The sequence below is a fragment of the Zootermopsis nevadensis genome, unplaced genomic scaffold, assembly GCF_977971745.1.
Source record: "Zootermopsis nevadensis isolate Lab colony 2312 unplaced genomic scaffold, Znev_1.0 Znev_ptg000023l, whole genome shotgun sequence".
Taxonomy (NCBI): Eukaryota; Metazoa; Arthropoda; class Insecta; order Blattodea; family Termopsidae; genus Zootermopsis; species Zootermopsis nevadensis.
In genome coordinates this window covers 3,079,869-3,096,536 of record NW_028259155.1, presented here as the reverse complement: position 1 = coordinate 3,096,536, position 16,668 = coordinate 3,079,869, and the positions used below count along the sequence as shown (strand labels likewise).

Here is a 16,668-nt window from a genome sequence, read left to right as displayed (position 1 = left end):
CTTGGGACAAGTAACTTCTCAAGACGTGGGACAAGTGACTTCTCAAGACTTGGGACAATTTACATCTAAAGACTTGGGACAAGTGACTTCTCAAGACTTGGGACAAGTGACTTCTCAAGACTTGGGACAAGTGACTTCTCAAGACTTGGGACAAGTGTCTTCTCAAGACTTGGGACAATTAACTTCTCAAGACTTTGCACATTTGACTTCTCAAGACTTGGGACAAGAACTTCTCAAGACTTGGGAAATGTGACTTCTCAAGACTTGGGACAAGAACGTCTCAAGACTTGGGACAATTTATTTCTCAAGACTTGGGACAAGTGACTTTTCAAGACTTGGGACAAGTGACTTTTCAAGACTTGGCACAAGTGACTTCTCAAGACTTGGGGCAAGAACTTCTGAAGACTTGGGACAAGTGACTTCTCAAAACTTGGGACAAGTGACTTCTCAAGACTTGGGACAAGTGACTTCTCAAGACTTGGGACAAGTGACTTCTCAAGACTTGGGACAAGAACTTCTCAAGACTTGGGACAAGTGACTTCTCAAGACTTGGGACAAGAACTTCTCAAGACTTAGGACAAGAGACTGCTCAAGACTTGGGACAAGTGACTTCTCAAGACTTGGGACAAGTGGCTTCTCAAGACTTGGGACAAGCGACTTCTCAAGACTTGGGACAAGTGATTTCCCAAGACTTGGGACAAGTGACTTATCAAGCCTTGGGACAAGTTACTTCTCAAGACTTGGGTCAAGTGACTTCTCAAGACTTGGGACAAGTGACTTCTCAAGACTTGGAACAAGTGACTTTTCAAAACTTGTGACAAGTAACTTCTCAATACTTGGGACAACTTTTCAAGACTTGGGACAAGTGACTTTTCAAGCCTTGGGACAAGTGACTTCTCAAGACTTGGGACAAGTGACTTCTCAAGTCTTGGGACAAGTGACCTCTCAAGACTTGGGACAAGTACTTCTCAACACTTGGGACAAGAACATCTCAAGAATTGGGACAAGTGACTTCTGAAGACTTGGGACAAGTGACTTCTCATGACTTGGAACAAGAACGTTTCAAGACTTGGGACAAGAACTTCTCAAGACTTGGGACAAGAACTTCTCAAGACTTGGAACAAGTGACTTCTCAAGACTTGGGACAAGGGACTTCACAAGACTTGGGACAAGTGACTTCTCAAGACTTGGGACAAGAGACTTCTCAAGACTTGGGACAAGTGACTTCTCAAGACTTGGGACAAAAACTTTTCAAGACTTGGGACAAGTGACTTCTCAAGACTTGGGACAAGTGACTTCTCAAGACTTGGGACAAGTGACTTCTCAAGACTTGGGACAAGAACTTCTCAAGACTTGGGACAAGTGACTTCTCAAGACTTGGGACAAGTGAGTTTTCAAGACTTGGGACAAGTGACTTCTCAAAACTTGGGACAAGTGTCTTCTCAAGTCTTGGACAATTGACTTCTTAAGACTTGGGACAAGTACTTCTCAAGACTTGGGACAAGAACATCTCAAGACTTGGGACAAGTGACTTCTCAAGACTTGGGACAAGTGAGTTCTCATGACTTGGGACAAGTGACTTCTCATGACTTGGGACAAGAACTTTTCAAGACTTGGGTCAAGATCTTCTCAAGACTTGGGACAAGTGACTTCTCATAACTTGGGACAAGTGATTTCTCAAGACTTGGGACAAGTGACTTCTCAAGACTTGGGAGAAAAACTTCTCAAGGCTTGGGACAAAAACTTCTCAAGACTTGGGACAAGTGTCTTCTCAAGACTTGGGACAAGAACTTCTCAAGATTTGGGACAAGAACTTCTCAAGACTTGGGACAAGTGACTTCTGAAGACTTGGGACAAGAACTTCTCAAGACTTGGGACAAGAACTTCTCAAGACTTGGGACAAGTGACTTCTCAAGACTTGGGACAAGTGACTTCTCAAGACTTGGGACAAGTACTTCTCAAGACTTGGGACAAGTGACTTCTCAAGACTTGGGACAAGTGACTTCTCAAGACTTGGGACAAGAAATTCTCAAGACTTGGGACAAGTAACTTCTCAAGACTTAGGACAATTGACTTCTCAAGACTTGGGACAAGTGACTTCTCAAGACTTGGGACAAGTGACTTCTCAAGAATTGGGACAAGTGACTTCTCAAGACTTGGGACAAGAACTTCTCAAGACTTGGGACAAGTTACTTCTCAAGACTTGGGACAAGTGACTTCTCAAAACTTGGGACAAGTGACTTCTCAAGACTTGGGACAAGAACTTCTCAAGACTTGGGACAAGTGACTTCTCAAGACTTGGGACATGTGACTTCTCAAGACTTGGGACAAGTGACTTCTCAAACTTGGGACAAGTGACTTCTCAAGACTTGGGATAAGTGACTTCTCAAGACTTGGGACAAGAAATTCTCAAGACTTGGGACAAGTGACTTCTCAAGACTTGGGACAAGAAATTCTCAAGACTTGGGACAAGTAACTTCTCAAGACTTAGGACAATTGACTTCTCAAGACTTGGGACAAGTGACTTCTCAAGACTTGGGACAAGTGACTTCTCAAGAATTGGGACAAGTGACTTCTCAAGACTTGGGACAAGAACTTCTCAAGACTTGGGACAAGTTACTTCTCAAGACTTGGGACAAGTGACTTCTCAAAACTTGGGACAAGTGACTTCTCAAGACTTGGGACAAGAACTTCTCAAGACTTGGGACAAGTGACTTCTCAAGACTTGGGACATGTGACTTCTCAAGACTTGGGACAAGTGACTTCTCAAACTTGGGACAAGTGACTTCTCAAGACTTGGGATAAGTGACTTCTCAAGACTTGGGACAAGTGACTTCTCAAGACTTGGGACAAGAACTTCTCAAGACTTGGGACAAGTGACTTCTCAAGACTTGGGACAAGTGACTTCTCAAGACTTGGGACATGTGACTTCTCAAGACTTGGGACAAGTGACTTCTCAAGACTTGGGACAAGAACTTCTCAAGTCTTGGGACAAGTGACTTCTCAAGACTTGGGACAAGAACTTCTCAAGTCTTGGGACAAGTGACTTCTCAAGACTTGGGACAAATGACGTCTCAAGACTTGGGACAAATGACTTCTCAAGACTTGGGACAAGTGATTTCTCAAGACTTGGGACAAGTGACTTCTCAAGACTTGGGAGAAAAACTTCTCAAGACTTGGGACAAAAACTTCTCAAGACTTGGGACAAGTGTCTTCTCAAGACTTGGGACAAGAACTTCTCAAGACTTGGGACAAGAACTTCTCAAGACTTGGGACAAGTGACTTCTCAAGACTTGGGACAAGAACTTCTCAAGACTTGGGACAAGAACTTCTCAAGACTTGGGACAAGTGACTTCTCAAGACTTGGGACAAGTGACTTCTCAAGACTTGGGACAAGTACTTCTCAAGACTTGGGACAAGTGACTTCTCAAGACTTGGGACAAGTGACTTCTCAAGACTTGGGACAAGTGACTTCTCAAGACTTGGGACAAGAATTTCTCAAGACTTGGGACAAGTGACTTCTCAAGACTTGGGACAAGTGAGTTTTCAAGACTTGGGACAAGTGACTTCTCAAAACTTGGGACAAGTGTCTTCTCAAGTCTTGGACAATTGACTTCTTAAGACTTGGGACAAGTACTTCTCAAGACTTGGGACAAGAACATCTCAAGACTTGGGGCAAGTGACTTCTCAAGACTTGGGACAAGTGAGTTCTCATGACTTGGGACAAGTGACTTCTCATGACTTGGGACAAGAACTTTTCAAGACTTGGGTCAAGATCTTCTCAAGACTTGGGACAAGTGACTTCTCAAGACTTGGGACAAGTGATTTCTCAAGACTTGGGACAAGTGACTTCTCAAGACTTGGGAGAAAAACTTCTCAAGACTTGGGACAAAAACTTCTCAAGACTTGGGACAAGTGACTTCTCATGACTTGGAACAAGAACGTTTCAAGACTTGGGACAAGAACTTCTCAAGACTTGGAACAAGAACTTCTCAAGACTTGGAACAAGTGACTTCTCAAGACTTGGGACAAGGGACTTCACAAGACTTGGGACAAGTGACTTCTCAAGACTTGGGACAAGAGACTTCTCAAGACTTGGGACAAGTGACTTCTCAAGACTTGGGACAAAAACTTTTCAAGACTTGGGACAAGTGACTTCTCAAGACTTGGGACAAGTGACTTCTCAAGACTTGGGACAAGTGACTTCTCAAGACTTGGGACAAGAACTTCTCAAGACTTGGGACAAGTGACTTCTCAAGACTTGGGACAAGTGAGTTTTCAAGACTTGGGACAAGTGACTTCTCAAAACTTGGGACAAGTGTCTTCTCAAGTCTTGGACAATTGACTTCCTCAGACTTGGGACAAGTACTTCTCAAGACTTGGGACAAGAACATCTCAAGACTTGGGACAAGTGACTTCTCAAGACTTGGGACAAGTGAGTTCTCAAGACTTGGGACAAGTGATTTCTCAAGACTTGGGACAAGTGACTTCTCAAGACTTGGGACAAGTGACTTCTCATGACTTGGGACAAGTGACTTCTCAAGACTTGGGACAAGTGACTTCTCAAGACTTGGGACATGTGACTTCTCAACACTTGGGACAAGTGACTTCTCAAGACTTGGGACAAGAACTTCTCAAGTCTTGGGACAAGTGTCTTCTCAAGACTTGGGACAAGAACTTCTCAAGTCTTGGGACAAGTGACTTCTCAAGACTTGGGACAAATGACGTCTCAAGACTTGGGACAAATGACTTCTCAAGACTTGGGACAAGTGACTTCTCAAGACTTGGGACAAGAACTTCTCACGACTTGGGACAAGTGACTTCTCAAGACTTGGGACAAGTGACTTCTCAAGACTTGGGACAAGTGACTTCTCAACACTTGGGACAAGTGATTTCTCAAAACTTGGGACAAGTGACTTCTCAAGACTTGGGCAGAGGGCGGTTGGTGCAGGAAACGAGGCAGGCAGCAACTGGGTGAGATAGAGTCCGAGTCAGGCAGAGACAAGCTGTGGCATTCACCGAGAGTGTCATGCATCTCTTGAGGAGACCTTGGGAAGAAAATTAAAAAATTTCAAAATTTTAAAAAACCCAAAAATGATGGAAATTGTTTGAAAAGCGCATAAAACCAAGAATTTTTGGAAATTGTGAAAAAATTTGAAGTTAAAATTTTTCTATTTTTTTTGTTTTTGTGCGGGTTTGTTCAATTTGCAGCAATTTTGAATTTTTTGAAAATTTTCAAAATTCCACCAACTGATGCCTTGCAGAACTGTTTCTGATGTACTGCGTCTCTGACGAATGCGGTCTGTGCCTGTCTCGGGCTCTGCACGGACCGGTATCTGTATGACACGCCTCTGAGAAGCACAGGTGTGGCAGACAACACGTGAGGCAGACAGGGACGTACAGAGACCAGAGTACTGCAGAGGCCGGTTGGTGCAGGAAACGAGGCAGGCAGCAACTGGGTGTGACAGAGCCTGAGTCAGGCAGAGACAGGCTGTGGCATCATTCACCGAGAGTGGCATGCATCTGCTGAGGAGACCTTGTTTAAAAAATTGAAATTTTTTAAATTTTAAAAAATCCAAAAATGATGGAAATTGTCTGAAAAGCGCATAAAACCAATAATTTTGGAAATTGTGAAAAAGAATTTGAAAGTGAAATTTTTCTAATTTTTTTTGTTTTGTGCGCGTTTTGGACAATTTGCAGCAATTTTGAATTTTTTGAAAATTTTGAAATTTTTCAAAATTCCACCACCTGATGCCTTGCAGAACAGGTCTCTCTCGGACTGTTTCTGATGTACTGCGTCTCTGACGAATGCGGTCTGTGCTGGTCTCGGGCTCTGCACGGACCGGTCTCTGTATGACACGCCTCTGAGCACAGGTGTGGCAGACAACACGTGAGGCAGACAGGGACGTACAGAGACCAGAGTACTGCAGAGGCCGGTTGGTGCAGGAAACGAGGCAGGCAGCAACTGGGTGTGACAGAGGCCGAGTCAGGGTGTGGCATTCACCGAGAGTGGCATTCATCTCCTGAGCAGACCTTGGGAAGAAAATTGAAAATTTTAAAAATTTTAAAAAATCGAAAAATTATGGAAATTGTCTGAAAAACGCATAAAACCCAAAAAATTTGAAAATTGTGAAAAAAATTTTGAAGGTGAAAATTTTCTAATTGTTTTGGTTTTGTGCGCGTTTTGGACAATTTGCAGCAATTTTTAATTTTTTGAAATTTTTTCAAAATTCCACCACCTGATGCCTTGCAGAACAGGTCTCTCTCGGACTGTTTCTGATGTACTGCGTCTCTGACGAATGCGGTCTGTGCTGTCTCGGGCTCTGCACGGACCGGTCTCTGTATGACACGCCTCTGAGAAGCACAGGTGACAGGGTTCGTCAGAGAGAGGTTATGTCAAAGACAGTATGAGGCAGAGCGCTATTCTGACAGCGAACGAGTGGGGAGAATTTTCAAAAAAAATTGAAATTTTCCCGAATTTTCAAAAAAAATAAAAAAATGCTGGAAATTGTCGAAAAAGCGTACAAAACAAAAACAAAATTGAAAATTTTTTCAAATTTTTTCAAAAATTTCCAAAAGTTTTGGTTTTGTGCGTATTTATGATAATTTCCTGTATTTTTTGATTTTTCGAAAATTTAAAGTATTTGAAATGTTATTTCAAAATTCTCCCCACTCTATATCTGCAAGACACGATCTCGGCTGGATTCAGTATCTGTCTCCCGATTTTGCTTGACTCGCTCCCTGCCACAATCGATGTCTGCGTCACTCGGTCTCTTCAGGAGCCGAACTTTGCAGTGTCCGGATCATGTTGAGACCGTGTGCGGCAGTAAACGGTGGGCAGTGAGTATAAAAAAATCTTCAGATTTTTCAATAATCTAATAGTGCTTGAAATTGTCTAAAATGCGCATAAAACTAAAATAGATTTGAAAAATTCCAACTCTGCTCGACTCGGACTCTACCACACCCGGTCTGTGCTAGACACTGTTTCTTCCTCACACGCCCTCTGAGTCTGTCTGACTCACCGATTCTATGACTCTCTCTCTAACTTACTACATGGCTTACGGAACCCAACGGTTCATCAACGAACTAACCAAAGCCCTCCACCGGACCCTGTCCTGGACCACCAACCTCCAGTCTCCTTCAACTCCTATCTCCCATAGATCCCACCTGAGATTATCCTCCCATCTACGTCTAGGTCTCCCCATAGAAGGAAGCAGTCATAACCTAATTCAAGGAAATATCTTGCCATTTGCCTTGTGGCACTGAGGAAAACCACGAAAAGCCTCATACAGATGAGTTGATATTTGGGCTAATGTCAATATTATTGTTATAAATAATTACTATATGAAAATTTGATAGTTTAAAATAAGTATTGATATTTTATAAAATGTTTATATATTATTGAAAAGCTTGGGAGGAAATTATGCTGTAATCTTTACACATTTATAATTATTAAATTAGAAGAGTTTGAATTCTTAAGATCTTCAGCGTACTTTCAAATAATAACATGCCAATAGAAACAAAAACAGATAAAGGACAGAATAATTCTTGTAAGATTAGTGTTTTAAGAGATTATTTAGATAATAATATGATGATGCTAAGTGCTACTGAGAATCAAGTCACTAATGAAAGATAACGCTTAAAAAGTGTATCGCGTAAAGGGGCATTTTCATGATTGGTTGTGTTATAGAAGGCAACATTACACTGCAAAAAGATCAACAAATTTATTTTTACAACATGTTCTGAAAGTCCCTACGATCTCAGCCAGTTTACCTGCAAAATCAATGATTGTTCTACATCTGAATCGTACTGTTGGGTTCTTCTTCAGCCGCCAGAGCTCTGTTAGTGTCAGTACAAAAATTTTATACTTAAAATACAAGCAAATAAATGACTGAATACATTCAACAATACATATAATATGTACATTTATTTATATATATATATGAACGTTCAAGCAAGACCATGAGTTTCAACATTCAGAATAACATTTCCTTCGAAAACGCACTTGGATCAGTCTAAAAGTGATACAGTCAGGCAGTAGATTTACGTCTCACACACTCGTTACAATATCAGTATCGGGCAGATTACAACATGAAGTATATGAATATTGTACTTTCCTTAACAAGGTCTTTTGTAGAAAATAAAACTATATTTGTGTGTGTGTATGGATAGGAAGGAAGTTAAACTGTTACGTACGCCACACATGTAAAAGGTCGGGTCGAAGAATGCTCTAACACACCTTTTTACAAGTTCCGAGGACCAGGAAGTTTTCTGTTGAAGGTAATATTAAAACTTCATTCATCCCTTATAAGAAAAGACTACTCATACATTTTACAATAGGAATATATTTTCACATTTGAATAAAATCTTTAAAAATTTGTTATATACCTGTACTTTTTCTTTATCCAGTGCATGGTTTTTTTTTACAAATAAGAATATGCTTTTGACATGACAGGCCTAGTCTTTGAAGCTGATGATGTCATTATCTTGCTTTAATGCATTCACTTTGGTCTAAATGATATATTATATTTTATAAGAATTTTTTTTCCACAAATGTTCTTTGGAAATATTCCCCTCCAAACTAAGTATAACAGCTATGTCTCATATACAGGGCAAAAAGCATAAAGAAATAGCTTTTTAATCAGGTGTCATTAAGCAAGGAGATGAATATTTCAATGCACACAGCGACCTCCTCGCGCATTACTTCCAGACCTATGGATGGTGTGGTACACAGGCGAGTACCTCTGCCCCTATACTCAATTACGTTAGAACCCGTCGGTAGACATCGTCGAAGACCACAAGCGGTATGGTCCACAGGCGAGCCTTTCCATACTATGTACAGTCACTGAACAATTTACAGGTGGGTTTTCCTCTGGCACACAGATTGTGTGGTTCTTTCCATTGAATGCACAGTTAGAGAACAATCGACCAGTGAATTCTCCCTAGGTGTACAGACAACGCGACCAGCGAGTGGGTACCTGCATCCTATGTTATAGTTACAGAAAAACCCACCGATGAATTTCTCCAAAGCCGATGTGGCTTACTGACGTATATCCGTGTCCTGGGTATAATTACAGAAAGATCCGCTGGTAGAACACCCAGGCACAAGCACGTTACTCAACGCAATTAATGCAATTTTCAAATAAAAGTTTTAATTTAAAAGCAATTTTCTTATAAATTTGTCTGTGCCCCCTTAAAAGCTGCCATCAACAAGACTGACTGATTGCCTGTCTTGCTCTTCTCCTGGCACTCTTATTTATACCCTTGCTCATTCCTCCAGGTTGTCATTCAAGCAGGGAGTGATGAAAAAAAAACAACTTAAAATGAGAATTACCACCTAGAAGAAGAAGCAGGAGTATTTATTCTTAGTCCCTTAATGCGGAAAGACATATTAAAACAAAACCTGAATACAGCCACTCGTATGTTTACGCACACACACACGCGCGCACATACAAACACACACGGTCACATGTGCCTGCACATTAAGTGCAATATATTGCTTCTTTACACATAATCAATCCACAGGGTAAGTGAGGCACAACAATTGTGTGTCGGCAAGTGTTAACGACATTTCGTTCAATGTACAGTTCTACGTCCGAGCTACAGACTTTGCAGCTACCATTTTCATCACATACATTGAGGTATTTATTGATTTGTTTATGTTTACAAGAAGCCCTAGGCAGAGACCCCCACTCCTTCCCCTCCAGTGCCTCACAAAAAGTCATGGTTACTCGACAAATCTATACTACAGCTTTTTACACATACATCTATGCCGACTGTCAGAAAACAGTTAACACGTATTTGATATTTATTGTGTTGGTATCAAAGTTATTGCTTCTCTTAAGTCTCCAGTTTCCTTCTACTTCAGGAATGTCTTTTACATCTTCTTTCTACACCAGTACTTAAATAATTTTTATTAGGAATCTGAGGTTTTCACAGCGGTGAGTCTGAAGATTGCTGTCTTCTGGGTTATTGCGCCGTGTAGTCTGGTAGATTTCCACCAACGTCTCAGAGGTCATACCGCGATTCATCGCCCTGATGACAGAGGCAGTATGACCTCTGAAACATTGGTGGAAATCTACCAGACTACACGGCGCAATAACCCAGAAGACAGCAATCTTCAATTTTTATTAAAATACCATTATAAAATCAAAACAAATAATTATCCAGCTACATTAAATCTGAATGGTACCTTTTTCAAAAATACAAAGTAAATTTTATGCACAGAAAATTTTCAATCAAGGTAATTTAAATTTCATACATGTAATAAACATATCAGCGTGTGTACTGAAAAATTTGTGGTTAACTCCTTGTTTAATGTACAGAAAAAGCGCTGAAGAGTTTGGGATGCTTAGAAGTCTGAACCCAGAATTCAGAGGACAAAAATCAATTACGCTTACCCATAAAATCAATAAATTTCAATGAAAGACAGCTATTCATGTTAAAAATTTCATATTAAAATTCTAAAAACATATGATGCCACATTTTTACATTAATCTGCCCCTGATATATCAAGTTCTTAAAACATTTAATTTGACTGAAACCTTCTAGAAAACAATAAATAGAATAAAATCACATGTCAACATCAAATGTTCATGTCTTAATACAAACTGTTCTCAGCTCAGAGAGAATTTTCTTTTGTAATGATATTCATGAAGGCATGTACATATATGCTACATATTAACAAAATTAAGATGTATTTTATAAAGTGTTACTCTTCTGTATTTTGTCCATACAGCATTCATAGAGAAGGGAAATTTGATGCACAATGGTAAATTTGTAATAGTATCTTTCACTATATATATATATACTGTTGGTTTGATACACCACAAATCATATAATGTATAATTCAATAAAGAACATTTACTAAAACATAAGTACTGTGCATTCTGATTTATATCTTATAACAATTTAGTTTAGGAATCTGTAACCTGTTTCAGAAAAATAATTTTGAAATATTAATATGTAACACAGTACTGGGTAATAGATTTTCTTTCAGTAACTTTCTACAACAGTGTTTTGGAACTAATAGTTTGATATAGACATTTTCTCAATAAGATACCATTACTAGGTAAATACTATCATCTGACTACTTCATGGATCTATAAAATGTAATAAAGATGCATACCTGAGTTAAAATATGGCTGGCAGTCCAGTACTTTGAATACCCTCTTCCTGTATGATAACAGGTTAATAATACCAACATAACCTCATCTAGTGTAAAATACAAAATTTACCTTTCCCATTTACATGCCTCCATAACACCAACATAACTTCATCTAGTGTAAAAAAAATTTACCTTTCCTATTTACATGCCTCCATACTTATGGTCAATTTTGGCATGAAGGAAGATTATCACACTGTAAAACTATTTTGTGGCCTCTACATCAAATTTATTTGCAAAATATAATTCATTATTTCACATAACAGAGATATGTTTAATTTTGGATAATGTAAACAGTTTTCCTGGCAATCAGGTATATTGTAATTAAAATTTACCTTTGTAGCTTATGTTATGTAACTGTTACTTTACTACTAAAAATGATTGTTTCTAACATGTAAGCAGATCTGCCACTCTATGCAAGTACCATACTTTTGCACAAACACATTATTATGAATGCTCTATAGCAAATATAAAGAAGAGTTGCTGTTTTGTTTCAAATTTTAAAAAATATTCACTTTCACCTGAATATTAATTTCTTACTTACTGTTAGAGCTCTATATGAACCATGCCCAGAACACATGAAACAGGACAGCATTAACACATAAACTGTGCCTGAAATGCCAATTCATCAACTGTTCTGGTGTTAATAAAACTCGACGACACAGTCAGTTACCCAGTGTACGTACTTAACACATTCATAATTCTAAATCTATGTCACAACAATGAAACAGTTATCCAACGAAATAAAATTTTTGTTTTAATATATTCACATATTTAGTAGCAAATTGCTTTTTAAAAGTCACATAAATTTCTTGCCAAGATATGGATAATGATATTATTTTTAATCTAAAATAGAAATGATTATTTATTTTTAATCACATATGTACGATTCTGTTTTAAATATTAAAAAAATCATTTGGCATTTCAAAGCTAATTTTGGATCAAAATATTATACTTTTACACATTTTAAGATTATCACACAAAATTTCTTCACCCCTCTGTCTGAACAAATACTAACATTTAATTTTAAGAAATAATTATGGGGTGGAGGGAGGGAGCCTGTCAGGGTGTCCAAGACTAATTTTTCCCACACTCAGGGGATACCTTGTATCAAATTAGCTTAAAAGTTTGGATTAATGTAAGTTTCAGAAAAATGTTAGAGGTATATTTGAAAGCCAGTAACACTGATTGGTTAGGTGACTATCCTCTTGTCAATAAAAGCAAATTAACTTATAAACTACAGACACACTGGATTTTTCAGGTTCTCACGGTAGTTTGTAGGAAGATGGATGTCTTCTGGGTTGTTTCACCACGCAGTCTAACATAAGTTTACTGACATTCCAGAGGTGCTTATGCCTCCGTCATCAGAAATTTTAAACTTCTACTGCACAGTACAACAAACCAGAAGACAAGCCATATTCATACACATAAGTTAGTTAACGCTGTGAACACCTGATGCAGTACCGAACATCACTCCTGCTTCATATTCGGGAAATCCCAGCCCAGAGACTGGCTAACTTGACTGACGTTTTTCATGGTTTACCTCAGTCATTACATGAAAATGCCAGGTTAGTATCTTAAATTAGGCCATGACTGCGACCTTCCACATCCTTTCCAATTCACTATCATACTCTAATTAGACACAGTACAGTCTGAGCTACTGAAAGTGTGTTGTTAAATAAATTACAAAAAAAAAAAAAAAAAATCTGCTACAGTAGGTAGGGCCTCCCTAGCCAGATTGGTCGAGGGGGAGAGGTCAGACTAAGACAGGTACCCTGGTCCTCCAGGTTGGGGGTTGGTCGCAAGGCTAACAACCTTGCAACGTAAAAAGGAAGATGTGAATTGAGGAGGCCATGGACCAAATACGGACCGGAGAGCCATAGAAGAAGAAGAAGAACAGTAGTATCTGTGCAAGAGACTCAAATTCCTTGTTCCATTCAATTAGCGTAAATCTTAATTCAAATGGATACGAACAATCCTTAGTTTTTGCCAATTTCTACAGATTTTGATTTGCTCACTGATCATATATTTCCGTATACTTTCACCAAGATTTATTTATATTAGAATGATCCTATAAAGCTGCATTTAAAGTCTGTTTAAGTGTCCTTGATCAACTCTGTTTCTGTTCTGTCCAAGCAAAATTTACTAATAGATACTACTAATTAGCCCACATCTTAAACACTTAATCAGGCTGAATTTTCAGTCTTAAGTGTATATATCATTTGGTCAGTAGAATTCCGTCAACCTGCACCAAGATATATTTCATCTGCGGTTACACGCGAGTCCTGCCAATTATTTGTATTCAGGAGAATTGGAAAAGGAGAGGAACATATTACGATCTTATTACCAGACTGCTATTTTTATGTGATAATTCGAGCACATCCTCACTATAAAGCACTATAAATTCTGATAGGTATGAAGTCAGTTAATATTACATTTTAAAACCATTAATTCAATAATTTACTTCCTGTCTTATATATTCTCTGTATATCAACAAGGAACGTATTTGTCCCTCCACACATTTCATACAATTCTGTACAATACAGGTATCAAATACGTGAAACACGTGACATCAAATATATGACGGAACTTAACGAGGTCTGAGGGTATGGTGCAATGAAATTAAACAGAACACAAGAAGTATCTTCTATTGTAAAATTATCCAGGATTTAAGAAAAGTTTCATCAAGGCAGTTTAAATGTTTGACGGACGGAAGGGTATGTGCCTGAGTTGAATATATGTTCAGATTTGGACCTGTGTTCAGTGGCTGTGTATGGTAACCTACTGTTAAATGACTTCCTTCCGCAGATGTGCAAACACTTCATTGGTTTAGTGATTCCTGTCACATTAACTTGACTTCATGTACAATGTACAACAACCTACTCGTAAAACGCACGAATAAAAAGCTAAATTTCCCTGACACCAAGACAGGCAAATAAATTTAGGGAAATCCACTATAATATACAGTATATGTACATCATAAAGGCTGTCTCTTTTAACAACTGTACACCACAGCCAAAATTAATTTCCTCTGCATAATTTTACAAGCTTCTAAAAACATGAAAATATCCACAAGCAACAGCACCTTACACATTATGAAAGTACAGATCAAAGTCACTGACAGAGATTGTGTTTCTATGAGAGTTCGTTTGAACATCTGCCATAAATTGACACTATGGTAAAATCAGTTGTGCCACAGAATTATATTTCAAAATATAAAAAAAAAAAAAAAAAAAAAAAAAACAACAGATCAGATCTCCATTCAACGTAATGATAAAACAGTACATAAGCTGTAATGTTCAGACAGAATAACCCAATGATTTCAGTTTATTCTCGAGTACTGTTAACTTTTAATCAAAACATGTGATATAGCGGTTAGTGGTTGCCTATCGGGCCACTGAATTCTGGGTAACTACATTTATGCTCTTACAAAATTTATATATTGTAAACAGAAACAAGGAACGCGTACGTCAACTCTGACTACAAACTGTAAAAGCAATTACTGGATAATTAATATCATAAAACAAAAAGATGTACAGATTAAAATCAAGTTTTTAACTTAAGTCATAAGACCTCTAATATATATATATGGTAATTCTGCAGTCTCTTTTCCATCTGTATATTAACAACGTAACACATTTCTTTGTAGGATGTATAAAATTTGACTCTGTCAGTACCGCCGTTGGTTCCCGATATTCCAACCGTATTTTTGGCATCTTACCAAACTACACGAGGACTAGCAATGATATGAAGTTTCCCTCAGTTTTGCACATAAGAATTCTAACATCAACCAAGCATCTAAGCGATGACTTCTATGCAAAACTATTGTCCCATTCTTTGCACACCAATCATTACTCTAACTGAAATTGGTACTAAACCACTGGGACACTACTGATGTGTCTTGTCAACACTGTAACATGCCAGGGATTTCTCTGCTTTCTTTATTTTCGTCGTATTACTTCACGGTTTCCCGTTGTGTTTGTTCCGCTGTTCACGGTTCGTGATAACCAATTTGTATTTTGAGGTTGTCATCTACCCTGCACTTAAAAACTTCAAACCAAATTTAAATGGGAACGATCTATTCTAGTAGCAATGGAGACGAAGGCTCCACGATGCCTGACATGGATGCAGCTGATTCGACTAAAATAAACACATTAAAATAACACAATTAACAACATGGATTACGACAAAATAAACATCCTTTTTTTCCTACGGATGAACACAGAGAGCAAGCTATTTTTGAGTTTTGATCTTACAGTTGAAAGGAACTTTTCAATATAAATAAAATAAGTTAAGAAATTATTTCCCGCCCAGAGTACTATCTTTACACTTTCTTCCTAAAACTGAAAACTAACATTCACATCAATGTTACGACACGAACCCTGGCAAGGATGTTCCATCCTAGCTCTCCTCCGAGACAAGAACATGCATGTTGAGGTACAGTATTGTACTTGGATGTTAAAAAATAAAATAAATAATCCACGTGTCTGACGTACTTTTACGCACTACGACGCTACATATGGTAGGTATCCGACTCATGTCAGGACTAGGTACAGCTTCGGTCGCCGCGAGCCGATGTGACGCCATGACGCTGACACGTATACCTTTAGTCTCGGCTGCCGTCAAATCTGAACACTTGCACCACATTGCAGATTATTTGTTAATGTGTCAGTGAAGTATGTATCTCATTAGGAATCCATAGTGCTATTGATACAGACCTTATGATAAAACAACTATATGTCCTACCAGTTATAAGTTATATGCTTTTTAAATATACACACGATCATTCACTATGCAGTCTTCATAACGCTCTGGCGCACACGTCCACACACACACGTACACATCCAAGCAGTCAAGCACAGAATCTGCAGTTCAGCTATTTGTTGATTGACAATCACTCGCAAAATTCTAGCTCAATTAGTTTGCAAATGCTTCTGAGGAGATATGGATTAGAATCTGTATCTGCTTGCTCCAAGGCATTGCATATATCCAGGAAAAAAAAAGAAGAGGGATCCATTTATTCGTTCCCCGACACTGTGGTTTGTAACCGAACATTAAACGCGGGATATGGTAAACACATTGACTGGGGACGGCGTTCATACTATGCGTCAAGCGTTTCCTCCACCACATCTGGGACCATCGAGAGGTCTTCGGCCATCTCGTCTCCTTCTTCCAACTCGTGGCTCTGATCCATCGGCATGCCTACAGAAGCTCCAGGTCCGTAATCTCTTTCTTCACCAACTTCAACTCCTATTCCCTCTGTCTCTTCTCCATCCATTACCTGTTCTAAGACTTCTCGCTTTATCAGGTGCACTAGACCCTCATTCTCAGCTACCAAGGAAGATGGAGGCAGAGGTGGTACAGCTTCCTGTTTGATGTGCATCATGGGTCCTTCAATTGATGATCTGAAACAAAAGCATGCATTCAACAAATATATTAATGTCAATATTTAAATTTTAAAAATTAATTCATGAAGTTACTCAGGTTTAAATTGTGAATTGAAC

General features: G+C 38.7%; 1 protein-coding gene across 24 annotated transcripts in view; it reads right to left on the bottom strand.

Annotated features, from left to right (window-relative positions):
- Window positions 1-7,699: 7,699 nt before the first annotated feature.
- FoxP (forkhead box transcription factor P) overlaps window positions 7,700-16,668 on the bottom strand; it is a 475,517-nt gene continuing 466,548 nt past the window's right edge. For 23 of the 24 annotated variants that reach the window (XM_087354642.1, XM_087354645.1, XM_087354655.1 and 20 more), the window contains one exon: window positions 7,700-16,569. In XM_087354642.1, the coding sequence (XP_087210768.1) occupies window positions 16,266-16,569 (304 nt within the window). In that variant the 3' untranslated portion in view covers window positions 7,700-16,265. The remainder of the gene's footprint in view (window positions 16,570-16,668) is intronic. The other variant, XR_015536730.1, reaches the window with a different exon arrangement.